Source organism: Sturnira hondurensis, unplaced genomic scaffold, assembly GCF_014824575.4.
Source record: "Sturnira hondurensis isolate 20B ecotype Veracruz unplaced genomic scaffold, ASM1482457v3 Scaffold0007578, whole genome shotgun sequence".
NCBI lineage: Eukaryota > Metazoa > Chordata > Mammalia > Chiroptera > Phyllostomidae > Sturnira > Sturnira hondurensis.
Window position 1 is genome coordinate 633,937 of NW_028080209.1, and position 12,858 is coordinate 646,794.

Genomic DNA, 12,858 nt, shown 5'->3' on the forward strand with positions numbered 1-12,858 from the left:
GAACTCAGATCTAAAGTTAAGCTCTGTCCCTTGAATCCTGACTATCTGAAGATCTGTGTCAGGGCTATGATGAAGATCAAATGAAATAATGCGTGTAAAGCACCCAGGGCAATGCCTGGCCCAGAAAGTTGAGTCACTATTTTGGGCTCACTTTGTGTCAGTCAATGTTCTTAGTCATATTCAAGTATGAGCTCATTTAATCCTCATAAAACCTTTTCTGAAGTAAGTGAAATAAACTGGTAATCCCTTCCTCTACCTGATTGATTCTGTGACTCCATCCCACCACAGTTTAATTTCTTCTTATGAATTATAAATTTTAAAACTGCCCTAAATTCTGTCTTTCTAGATGGAGAAATGTGGGGAGGACTCCTCTACTCAAGTAGGAGAGAATCAACCCTAGTCCCCAACTCTGCCCACAGTCCCTCCCCAGTGCGTCAGGAAAAGGCAGGGAAAAGCAGTACTTCCACCAGAGTTTATTCCGGAGATATCCCCAGTGACTCATTGCCCTCTGTGTCCCAGTGCAGCTCCCAGGAAGGCCTTTAGCTCTCCTCCCCAGATTATATTCATTCCAGAAATACAGCCTTGGACAATTACTTGATTACAGGATATTCCCTGAAATGAGTTTCTCCAAGTTTCTAAGGTGTACATGGGGAGGAGACTGGGAAACACAAAGAACTGTGTGGAGAAACCATGAGATCCAAGAAATTGGAGGGCTTGAGGATGTTAGAGGGCACGGCAGCATCACTAAGAGTTTGAATCTCCTTGTCACTTGGAGTGAAAGTTGTAGAATCCTGCCTCTAAGAAATGTGCTGACCTGCAGAAGTAAAAAGGAGATAATAAGGCTTCTGACCAACTTGGCTCCGTCGTTTGTCTCTATAACCGCCATGCCAGAGCCCCCACCGCAGTGACAGAAACTTCCAGAATAACCTTCCACCTCCTCCCTGTGGACACTCCACAGGGCAGAAGGGGAGGGCAGGCTCTCCTCTTTCCTGCTCCTAATTCCAACAACGGTGGCTTAAATCCTGTTGGTGGCCTGATCCTGCTGGAAGCTCACCCTATTATAAGCACCTCAGTTGAACCCAACACTGACCCCCCAAACTTCACCCCTTCTAAAGGAGCAGTAGGCAAACGGACCAACACAAATGTTACCTTCTGGAAAACTGGAGCCAGGGAGGGCAGTATAGCCTAGGAGAGGAAAATATTTGATTAGAGGACAGTCTTTGTGGATAAAATATCTGGCATTATTCACAGCAAATGAGATAGCAATGGGAGAACCAGTCATAGACAGAAAGTGAGTAGAGACTGGGAGTGAGATCAGGAAGGTTACTCACCAGAGGAGCCAGCTCTCCGCCAGCGGAGCAAACCAAGTGAGAAGATGAGGAGTCCCAGGCCCAGAGTTGCTACAGACACAGAAACCTTCACTATCTGTATCAGCGACAGTCCAGGTGCTACAAAAACAGAAACTTACTAGAACCAATTTCTGTTGTTCATTCCCAGAGCAACTTTATTTCGACCTCCACATAGCAGAGTCAAAGGTGCTTTATCACAACCTCAAGGGTCTAGCTCACGCCAACTCATTCCTCAAAACTCCCACCCTGTGAATCGCTATTCCTAGCATAACCCTGGGGGACCCCTAGAGGCAGCAGCTTAGCTTCCAGTTCCTCTCTAATATGGTGGTCCTCTCAAGGCATCCTTCTTTCTTCCTTCACCCCAAAGAATAAAGCATTCCTCATTACCTCTCTATTTACCCTATGGTGACAATGTTTGTTCCATTACGTTTTCTGAGTTTTTCCTGTTAAAATGTATTGCCACCTCTCCCAACCTCCAATGGTTCTATTCTGTAAGTTATGTGTCTCTTCCTGTCCACAACCAGATTTTCCGTGTGTTCTTCCAGAACCTGCCTCCACCCCACTTCACAGTCCCAGAGCTGATCCTGCCTTAAATCCTGTCCCACCTAGATTCCTTGCCCTTGCTAAAATGAACATCCCACAACCAAAGAGAACTCCTTGCACAGGCCGTGAGGGAGCCTTTTCCAAGAGAGCCGGTTGGTTCCGCCCTCTGCTTGTCATGCTGCCCAACAAGACACACTCTCCCCACAGCCAGGGTGGGGGGAGGGTCTCAGCAGCCAATCTGGGATCCTCTTCCCTGGCCCTTTGTGAACACCCTTCCTCTTTCTCATTTCTTCCCCTTCTCTTTCCCAAGAATTCCCAAACCTGAGTGTAACTTCCCTCCATTCCCTTAACTACTTCCGATCCTGGGGTTTGAGCAATCATGACTGGTTCCTTGTTGATTAGCTCCCAAACATGCACATCCAAGTGTTTACCAGCCATGGCTTTTCCTCTGACTGAGCAGCCCAAATGCAGTACTATCCCATGTCAGGAGACAGTCCCTTTTCTTCTGCAACCTTCTTTATTTCTCCCATTCTCATTACTGATCTGACAACAGAATAATTGAAATCTAAGGATCCTAGAATATTACATCACACTTTTTGGTTCTGGAATCTACATCCCCTTTTCAAGACAGTCCTGTTCCCTTCCCACCCTCAGACAAGCACATGACATCAACACCAACACCATAGCAACCACAAAAATAACTAACTTTCCTTTCTTATATCCCATTGGCCCATCTTCAGTCATAAACCCTCCATAAGTTTCTCCAGGCCTCATTCTCATGCTTGGCATCTCCCTCTCTACAATATACCACAGACTTCTTCACATCTCACTCCCTCTGCCAAAACATTTGTGCTCATTTTCGACCTCCCGCTTGCAATAGCTTTCTGCTTTAACCCTACTTCCCTCCTGCCGTGCACTTACTCCAGTACACAAGGATGGGCTCAGGAGCCCCAATGTGCTCCACCACACAGATGTAGGTGTCCCCAAAAGAGGGGGTTGTGGCTAAATGGGAGAGGGTCTGGTACGTCCAGTCTCCATTGGGCTGGGCAACCTTATGGGCCCTGCCATGAGGAGGGACAAGCTGCCCGTTCTTCCTCCATGTGATGGTCACATCTGCCGGGTAGAAGCCCCACACGTAGCAGGCCAGCATCACGGACTCCCTCGTGTTAAAAGGAGTGGTTTTGGCTACTTGCACAGATGGAGGCCCTGCAGAGAGGAAAACATGGTCATGAAGGAGGGGTGGCCTTTTCTCCACTCCGGCTTCTTTCCTTCTTTAATTCTGCATGGATTTCACCAGACTACTGTCCTCATCCCCATCCCAGGCCACCACATGTCCCTTTAAAAATAAGGAACCAGAATTTACTCCTGCTTCGCTGTCCCCCCCATTCCTTCACTGCACCTCCCTTTTTCTGTCTCTAAAATTATGTTTGATCACAGTCAGTGCACACCAGGTCTGAATTGCAAGCTGTTTCAGACATGACTGTACTTACCTCAAGCACACAAGCTAACAGTTGTCCAGGGTTGTAAATTGGGGTTTATGTAAAAGCAGAAAAAGACTTTTGTCATCAAACCTCATTTAACAAATCAATTTGCTAAATAAAGTGCTTTTTCCCCAGATAGTTAAAGGAAACAAGCCTGACTCAGGACTCTCTTAAATTTGGATAAATGTAGTTCAAATTAATAAGATTGTTAATGTATACATTTTTTTACTAGTTTATTCTCCTAGGAGACTCATCTGCTTGTCTTCGTCTTGGTACTTTTCAACAAAATTTTAAAAACTGTCTTGAAGCTCAGATTCCGCAGCCCACAACCCCAGATACTTTCATTGCAAGGGTCTGCAGGGCTCTCAGGGGCTGCATTTTTAACAAATACCTTCCCTGGGCAATTCTGAGAAAGGTGGGTCAGAAGCCACACCTCAAAACACAATACTCCATTCTGTGGAGATCGTTTCCTTTTACCAGTCTCAAGTCATTCTCAATGCATGGGAGTAAGGGAAGAGAGCATACATGGTCAGAAGCTTTATAAATACTCCCATGCCGGGGTCCATCCAAGACCTAGAACATCAGGTCTTGGGACAGAAAGGCATGAACAATTATGGAAGGCCATTCTGGCTATTCTGACACACCCCTGGAAGAACTGGGGGCTGCCTCCTGAGATGCCTGCCTAGGAGGAAAGCTTGTGGACTCCCCACTCAAGAGCTCCTTGTGGGCTCCAACATCACCTCTCCTCTTGTATTCCCTCCCTAACCCTACCAACCACCTTGTGCCCCCTTCAGTGTCAACCCTCCCTCTTTTGACATCCAGGTCTACACATTTGCTGCTTCTTCTCTGCCCAAATCTCAAAACCCTCACCTGCTGAGGGATCCTCCTTGGCTTCCCCTCTCTTAACTTTGCTTCCTAATAGCCCCTTGGCACCCCTCTCTCCTTACGTGTCCTTTGGGTCAGTGATCCCCAAAAGGGCTGTGTGTATGTGGCACAGTTCTGGAGCCCCTCAGATAAGCGCTGGAGCAGGTTTTCCTGGTTGTTGAGGTAATTGGAGAGATAAATGGCCAAAGGATTCAGCACCCCAAATTCACAAGGGACCATTGCTCTCTCCTGTGGATCCCAGCAGGTCAGCAAATCTTTGTTGAAGGAGATACAATATGTAAAATCCTGTGGAGTCCCATCATCATCCAACACACAGGTGCTTTCCACATGGGCCACAAAGCCACCTGCAGGAGTCAGAGAAGAGGGCAGGTCAGAAATCAGGCTCAGCCAGATGTGGCTCAGTGGATTGAGTGTGGGCCTGCGAACCAAACAACTGCAGTTCGATTCCCAGTCAGGGCAAATGCCTGGGTTGCAGGCCAGTTCCCAGCAGGGTACTCACAAGAGGCAACCATACATTGATATTTCTCTCCCTCTCTCCTTCCCTTCCCCTCTAAAGATAAATAAATAAAATCTTTAAAAAAAAAAGAAACCAGGCTCAGTGACACCCAGGGAGCTGGGCACACGTTTCCTACCTCAGGCAGCATCTACTGACCAAGCTCATTAACTGGAGTCCCCAAGGAGTCCTGACTAAGGAACTTGATAGTAGTGGCAAAGGTGTTTTTAGAACCTGTTTCCTCCTCATGTGAGACTAAGGAGCAGCCCAATACTATTTGCTTGTGTAAAAATGATGATTTACCCCAGACAAGACCTTCAATAAACCACATTGTTGAGTGAGAAAAGGGATCAAGGGAAAGAGTCAGTCTTGTTCTGTGCTGGACGTGTTATTAAATATTCACTCCATACATATTCATAAAGTATCTCTGTGTGCCAGGCACTGTGTGAGGAGCTGGGATGCAACAAACAAGACAGATGTGGTCCCTGCCTACATTCCAGCAAGAGATCTGCATTATACAAATAATTACACAGCTTAATTACTATTAAAATTGCTACAAAGGTACAGTGCAAGTGCTGTCAAAGTATATAATAGGGAGACAAACTAGTCTGGGGCATCCAAATCCAGTAACAAAACTGAATTCCCTTACCCAGAAAAAGGGGCAGAGGAAGGCAGGTCCCAGGAAGGAATGTCCTTACCTGCTCCGGTGCAGCCCAGGCTGAGGCCCAGCAGCAGCTGCAGGAGTGTGGTCATGATCAGCTCTGAGGAGACACAGGGAACGTGGTCCCCTGGACCACCTCTTCCAGGGGCCTTGAATTCTCACCTGCTCCAGAAACAGCAGCCCAGGTGAATGATCTCGACTCTGAGTGGAATATGGTATTGCCTGGGCCCCTTGATCCCCACTAAACAAGTGGTTTGGAGCCACACAACCCCTAGACATTAACTTGTTCCTGATCTAACAGGGTTGTCAAATTGGCTATTAAACGTAGAGACAAATCGGTGAGTGCCTCAGCCTAGTGTCATCAGTTGCTAGGTAAATCTCATCCTGCCCTGGGCGCTGAACAACTCTAGGTCTTTCTTAACTCTTTCTGTGGAACAACCTGTCTGTGGGTAGATTTCCCTGAGTCGGTGGAGAGAATACATCCAGTATTCCCAGGATACACGTAGCCTGTCCTGCCCACTGGTTGAACTGTTTCCTTTTGATGTCCTCCCCAAAGATGGACTAGGTAACCTCCTTTGTTCCTTAATGGGGGGTTACTTGGGAAGATATTCCATTACCCTTGGTCTGTCCTGTCACCCAGCAGATGGAGCACAAGATCCCTTCTGGGGCAGGTGGCAGAGGCAGGATTGCGGAGAAGGAAGGAGGCATGGGAGAGTGAGGGTTCTCTCTGGTCTCAAAGCAATACAGCAGAATAAGGAAGGCCAGTCCACCCAGGGTCAGGGACACGGGCCTGAAAATCCCTGCCTGGCCCAGTCTCCTTTCGTCCAGCCAGTGGAGTTTCATTTCCTCCTTTCTGCTTTCTGGAGCAGGAGACCCTATCCTCCTACACTCCGAGCCACCTCAGGACAGACCGCAGTTAAACTCCACTTAAACCCCTTGATAAATACTGCTGATGGGCTTGAACCTGAAGCTCACCTGTCTTCCTCAAACTTGAAACTCCCTGTGTGTTTCCCCCTCTGGTCCCATCTGAGCCAGGGCAGGTCCCTGCATTATGAAGCCATGAGAAAAATAAGATAAAGCTTCTCTACTGTTCTTCCCCTGGAAAAGGCAGATTTATTTACTTATTTATTTATTTATAAATCAAATGTATTGGGTTGATGTTGGCCAATAGGATCATATAGGCTTCAAGTGTATATTTCTATGCCACGCAATCTGTACATTGCACAGTATGCCCACCACTCAAAGTCAAATCATCCTCCATCACCATATGTGGCCCCCTATACTTTTTACCAGCCCCTGCCCCTCTTCCCTGCAGTCACCACCATAGTGTTGTTTGTGTCGATGTTTTTCTTATTTGTTAATTTACATCTTTCAGTTTTATACCCCACATATAAGTGAAATCATATGGTTCTCAGTGTTTTCTGACTAACTTACTTTGCTTGGCATAATATTCTGAAGGTCCATCCCTGTTGTTGCAAAGGGAAATATTTCATATTTTCTTTTCTTTCTTTTTTTAAGATTTTATTTATTTATCTTTAGAGGGGAAGGGAAGGAGAGGAGGAGAGAAATATCAATGTATGGTTGCCTCTTGTGAGTCCCCCGCTGGGAACTGGCCTGCAACCCAGGCATGTGCCCTGACTGGGAATCGAACTGCGATCGCGTGATTCGCAGGCCCGAGCTCAATCCACTGAGCTACACCAGCCAGGGCCATATTTTCTTATGGCTGAGTAGTATTTCATTTTGGGGGGGTGGCCAGAATAAACTGGAATTATCTTCTGGAGAGCACCCGTTGTATTGCAGGCTTCCCGCGCTAAGCAAGTATCTAGGAACCCTTCTGTATCAGTGTACCAGATGGCATTGTCATGAGAGGCTGCAATCAGCTACAGTGAATTTTTTTGAAGACTCCTTCAATATGTTTGCCCATTTCATGGTGAGTGATTTACAAGTGCACCTGCCCACACTGCACTGAGTGTTGAGTAGTTTTTGACCAAAAACAGTATGACCCCCATGCCCCACCTTCCCTAGTCACCCAATCTTGCCCCAAATGACTTACTTTGTTTCCTCTGGTTGAAAAAATTCCTCAAAGGGAAACATTTAGCCAATGTGGAAGAGGAGAAACAAAAAATAGTAGAAGCACTAAAGGGCATCAAAATTGACAAGTTCAAAAACTGTTCTCCGCAGTGGAAAAAATAGGTATATTGCATCAAATGGAGAGTACTTTGAAAGTGACTGAAATTTAAACATGTAAAAGTAAATACACAATTTTTATCAATAAATTCCTGTTTTGGGGGTCCCCCCTCATATGTACCACATATTCTTCATCCAATCATCTGTTGAACAACTTTAGTTGTTTCTATGCCTTGGCCACTGTAAATATGCTGCAGTAAACATGAGGGGTATGGCATGCATATATCTTGCAAATAAATGTTTTCAAGTTTTTGGAGTAGATACCCAGAAGAGGGATTGCCGGGTCATATCATAACTCTGTTCTTAATTTTTTGAGAAACTTCTGTACTGGTTTCTATAGTGGCTGTACCAGTTTACATTCCCACCAGCAGTGAATGAGGATTGCTCTTTCTCCACAACTTCTCCAACATTTGTTATTACTTGTCTTATTGAAAATAGCTATTCTAACAGGTGTGAGGTGTTATCTATCATCTCATTGTAGTCTTGATTTGTATTTCCCTAATAGCTAGTGAAGTTGAGCATCTTTTCATGTATCTGTTGGCTGTTTGTATGTCTTCTTGGGAGAAGTATCTGTACAGGTCCTCTGCCCATTTTTTAATTAGATTGTCTGTTTGTTTGGTATTGAACTGTATGAATTCTTTATGTATTTTTTATATTAGCCCCATGTAGGAGCTGTTATTTGCAAATATCATCTCCCATTCAGTCAAATGCCTATTAATCAATATTTTGTTGTCAGTTCTTTTGCTGTGCAGAAACTTTTTAATTTGATATGGTCCCATTCACTTATTTTTGCCTTTACTTCCTTTGCATTTGGGGGATCAAATTCATAAAATGTTCTTTACAACCAAGATCCATAATTTTAGTACCTATGTTTTCTTTTATGTAATTTATTGTTTCACATCTTATATTTACATCTTAGATCCATTTTGAATTAATTTTTGTATATGGGGACATACTGTAATCTAGTTTTATTCTTTTGCATCTGGCTTTCCAGTTTTTTCACCACCACTTATTGAAGAGGCTTTCTTTTCTCTTTTGTGTGTTTTTGGCTCTTTTGTCAAAAATTATTTGCTCATATACTTGTGGTTTTATATCTGGGCTCTCAATTCTGTTCCATTGGTCTGTGTGTCTGTTTTTCTGCAAATATCATGCTGTTTTGATTATCATAACTCTGTAGTATAATTTTAAGTCAGGTAGTGTGATATCTCCAGCTTTGTTTTTTTCTCAGGATCATTTTGTCTATGTGGGACCTTTTGTGATTCCATACAAATCTGATGATTTTTTATTCTATTTCTTTAAAAAATGACATTGGGACCTGGCTGGTATGGCTCAGTGGATTGAGTGTGGTCACTGGTTTGATTCCCAGTTAGGGCACAGGCCTAGGTTGTGGATTGGGTCTCCAGGAGGGGACACTCAAGAGGCAACCACACATTGATGTTTCTCTTCCTCTCTTTCTCCCTCCCTCCTCCTCTCTCTAAAAGAAAATAAATAAAATCTTTTTAAAAACAACATTGGGATTTTGATGGGGATTGCATTAAATCTGTATATTGTTTTGCATGATATGGCCATTTTAACTCTTAATTCTTCTAATCCATGAACATGGAGTATCTTTCCATTACCCTGGAAAAATTAATTTTTTAAAAGATTTTATTTATTTTATTTTTAGACAGAGGGGAAGGAAGGGGGAGAGAGAGGGGGAGAAATATCAATATGTGGTTGCTTCTCATGTTCCTCGTCATGGGGACCTGACCCACACACAACCCAGGCATGTGCCCTGACTGGGAATTGAACTGGTGACCCTTTGGTTCGCAGACCAGCACTCAGTCCACTGAGCCACACCAGCCAGGGTTGGAAAAGATGGATTTTTGAATGGCAATTCATCCTCCTATCTCATTGTGAACTATATCACGTGACTTTTTCCATCACAAATTTACAACCCTAAGCTGGTTTCTCTCTGTTTCCCAGCAGACTTCATGGCTGCCTCTTCTTGTCTTGGTTTCTGAAAGCTCTTGGATTTTATTTAATAGCCAGTTAAACAAAAGAGGATTAGGAGGAAGCCCCCACCACTACACTTGTCTGTCCTCCACCAAAGTCCCTGATCCCAAGAAATTTCTGATCTTTATGAAGAAAATGGAAGGAAAAAAAAACATGGCCCAAGGGAATACTGAAATGAATGAATATCAGAAACAAAAGACTTGTTTCATATAACTGAGCTTAACTGAAGGTGTGCCCATGTTTCCTGGCCACCTGCACTCTCAACCTCACCCTAGAGATAAGATTGTTCTAGACTCTTAACTCCCCTGTAGGGGGGGAGTATGTTGGAATAGGCAGAAAATGGGTTTGGAGTCCAAAATTTGTTGAGCTTCTACTTTGTGACAGATTCTATACTAGGCAGGCCTTTTAGAAGCCATCTCATTTAATCTTAAAAGACCTGTTAATTGTCCTCACTTTAGAGTTTTAGAAATAGGTCCAAAGATACACACTGAAGGTCTAGAGGTACACACACATACACTTGAGTGTGCCTGCATGCTCGGTATCTCCTGGGAATAAGATAACATTGCAGCTAGTGATGTCCTCCAGAATTCCTTCTGCTTGTTGAAATTCTGTCTCTTCCACTTTCTCTTTCAAAGTTTTCAAATTGGCACAATCTCCTACACACACACACACACACACACACACACACACACTTCCCCCCATATGTCCTAGGTAGGAGGAAGCCTAATCTTGCAAGAATTGGATCTTAGGATCCTTTTCAATGTTTATAAAGCCTGGCCTAGCACAGGACTTCTCAGCCACAGTGCGGCGGGCTTTCGTACAGCCCTCGGCCAACACAGTGATGCTAAGAGGGGTTCCCTCCCTTGCCTAGGACTCTGCTCTGGCAGCTAAAGGAGATGTGAAACCTGTAAGGCAGCAGCAGGGAATGTAGATTTCACTTCTTTGTTAATGAGAAGACTTAAGGGTGATTTTTAGAATAAGGAAGGACAGAAAAACCCAGAGACCTGTGCTCAGCAAAGCAGTTTCTTCCTTCCCCTTAACGCTACATTTCTTTTGTTTGTTTTTACAGGCATAGCTCTGTTCCCCAGCTCTAGTCAACCCAAAAGAATATTTCAACTGTCCTGTCCACTGCTGGTGATTTGATAACTATTTATGTAGTATCAGGACCACAGAGGTTAGGGAACCCCAGCCGCTTTCCACATGCTGTCCCAATGTCACTGCCAATATGCAAGGACCCCAGAGTGAGTCCTCCCTTTCCCGTGTGCCAAAAGTGTACTAACCAAGGTGTTTATGGGCAAACCACTACAGAGAATATCCAGAGTTAGGAGATATGGACTCTATCCCCTATCACTTGTCATTCACTTAGAGGTCAGTTGGGGAGTGAGGATAAAAATCTATAAAGAGAAGCATTTATGTTGAGGTGAGTAAGCAATAAGTCCAGTAGACTTAAAAGAAAAAAGAGAAATCATCATGGACATGGTGGACAGGGGGTCCTCTCCATCGAAGTGGCCCTGAGGTGAGCCTTGAATATGGGGCAGGATTTGTGTCAGAGAAGAGGAAGGCAGTTGGTTCTCAGTCGTGGCATGAAGCTCCACAAGCCTGGCCATGTTATGAGGTGCTATCCCAAGTCTACCAGGAGCTGAGCTGGCTAAACCAAAAATGAACTACAATAATGTCACTGGCACTGCACTTTGAAGGAGGTCATAAATGTGGTCTCATGCTTTTCCTGAGAATATAGCCATAATAATAAATCTCTTCCAGGTACTTCCTAATGTCGCTCCCTTTAAATTCTCGGGTTCTTCTTCTGGACAGATGGCTTTAACTCAAGCCTCCACTTTACAAACTCAAAAATTGCTCAACCTACGAATTATCTTTAATCTAAAACCAATAGTATGAGGCCACTTTTGTGACTTCTTTCAATGTCTTTTCAAAATTACACACACTTGCACCTACCAGGATTGCACTACTCTGTAGTATGCCAACCTTGCTCCGCCCCTCCTCCCACTTCCTCTTCCCTCTCAGGATTCATGCTCTAGAGTCTAGACTCTGACCTTTGGGTTACAGTTGTTGTAACTAGTTCATCATCCTTCCATCCTGCAGCCAAATTACTTGAACTACTAGAGGACATTCTACATGATTTGCCACAAAAACTCTTAAAGAATGTTATCTCCATTTTCACTATGAGAAAATGGAGGCAGAGAGAAGTAATTGCCCTTACCCAGATATGAACTAATAAACCATAACTTGAACTCAGGGTTTCTGATTTTAAATCCTATGCTCCTCAGAATCAATTAAAAATAGTTGAAAATGGCCAACAACAAACCATAAAAAATTTAGGAATCAACATATAAGAACTTAATAGGAAAGAAACTGTTAAATTATATAACGTGAAACCTCAAGAAATAACAGACATATCATTTTCATGGATTGGGCATCCTAAAATAATGAAAAAGCCAATTTCCCCATATCTCTAACCAAAATGATGTCCCAACCAAAATCACAGCAGGATTTTGGGAAAACTCAATAAACTGATTCTAAAATATACATGGAAATAAAGCCCATGAATATCTTGGACAATTTTGATTAAAAAAGAGCATATTAAACACCTTTGAAGATTAAAACAATATGACACTGACACAGGAACTGAATAATTCATAGACAAATCCATGCATGTAGAGGAACTTGATGTAAAATCCCCAGGAGTAAATGGAATACTTGGTAAATGGTATTAAAAAGATCAATTTACTATTTAGAAAAAAAGAAAGTTTTATCCTTATACCGCATAAAGAATTCTAGATCAGTAAAGGTCTCAATGTGAAAGGAAAGCAATAACACTAATAACAGCACAGTACAATAACATATACAGCCACATAAATATGAGGACAAATTTTTTACCAAAAATATTCATCAGAAAAGAAGGAATTACCTTATACATAGGTCCCTAGGGCTTTTTCTTTCAAATTAAGGCCACTCTCTCAAAGCTATTTGGAGAAGACGTTGTCCTAAAATAATATCAGTTATTACATCCATGAGAAGAATTAAATTGTTTTATAAAATGTGAGTGTGGAAACAGCAATATGCCTACATTAATATATTACATTATTAAATGTAATTTTAAATTTAAATTTTAAATAAATGTAATTTGACTACTTCCCTATACCTTCTATATCACTAACATTTCATATATTAAAATTTGTCAAAAAACTTTAAAAATATTCTTATTGAGAAAATGGTGTATTACCTTTTCACTTTATAGTCCAGGAA

At 43.1% G+C, this 12,858-nt stretch overlaps 1 protein-coding gene across 2 annotated transcripts; it reads right to left on the reverse strand.

Moving 5' to 3' along the window:
* Positions 1-457: 457 nt before the first annotated feature.
* Positions 458-5,715, reverse strand: LOC118991469 (HLA class II histocompatibility antigen, DM beta chain). 2 transcript variants are annotated; one of them, XM_037052701.1, is made up of 6 exons: positions 5,450-5,715; positions 4,321-4,602; positions 2,814-3,098; positions 1,332-1,448; positions 1,150-1,185; positions 458-814 (listed from the first exon to the last, which is right to left on the reverse strand). In XM_037052701.1, the coding sequence occupies exons 1-6, from the start codon at positions 5,502-5,504 to the stop codon at positions 798-800; spliced, it is 792 nt and encodes a 263-aa protein (XP_036908596.1). In that variant the 5' UTR covers positions 5,505-5,715; the 3' UTR covers positions 458-797. The 2 variants fall into 2 exon arrangements, with proteins under 2 accessions (XP_036908596.1, XP_036908597.1); XM_037052702.1 differs by lacking the exon at positions 458-814 and having other exon boundaries at positions 839-1,185; positions 5,450-5,567.
* Between the last annotated feature and the right edge of the window lie 7,143 nt (positions 5,716-12,858).

Bases quoted from the DNA above. Each gene is read 5' to 3' on its own strand.
- LOC118991469 (XM_037052702.1), bottom strand. From the start codon at position 5,504: ATGACCACACTCCTGCAGCTGCTGCTGGGCCTCAGCCTGGGCTGCACC. The intron at 3,099-4,320 runs GTAAGGAGAGAG...TCCTCTCTGCAG, and splicing joins ATCACTGACCCAAAGGACAC to GGCCTCCATCTGTGCAAGTA. The intron at 1,186-1,331 runs GTGAGTAACCTT...TTCCTCTCCTAG, and splicing joins GCGGAGAGCTGGCTCCTCTG to GCTATACTGCCCTCCCTGGC.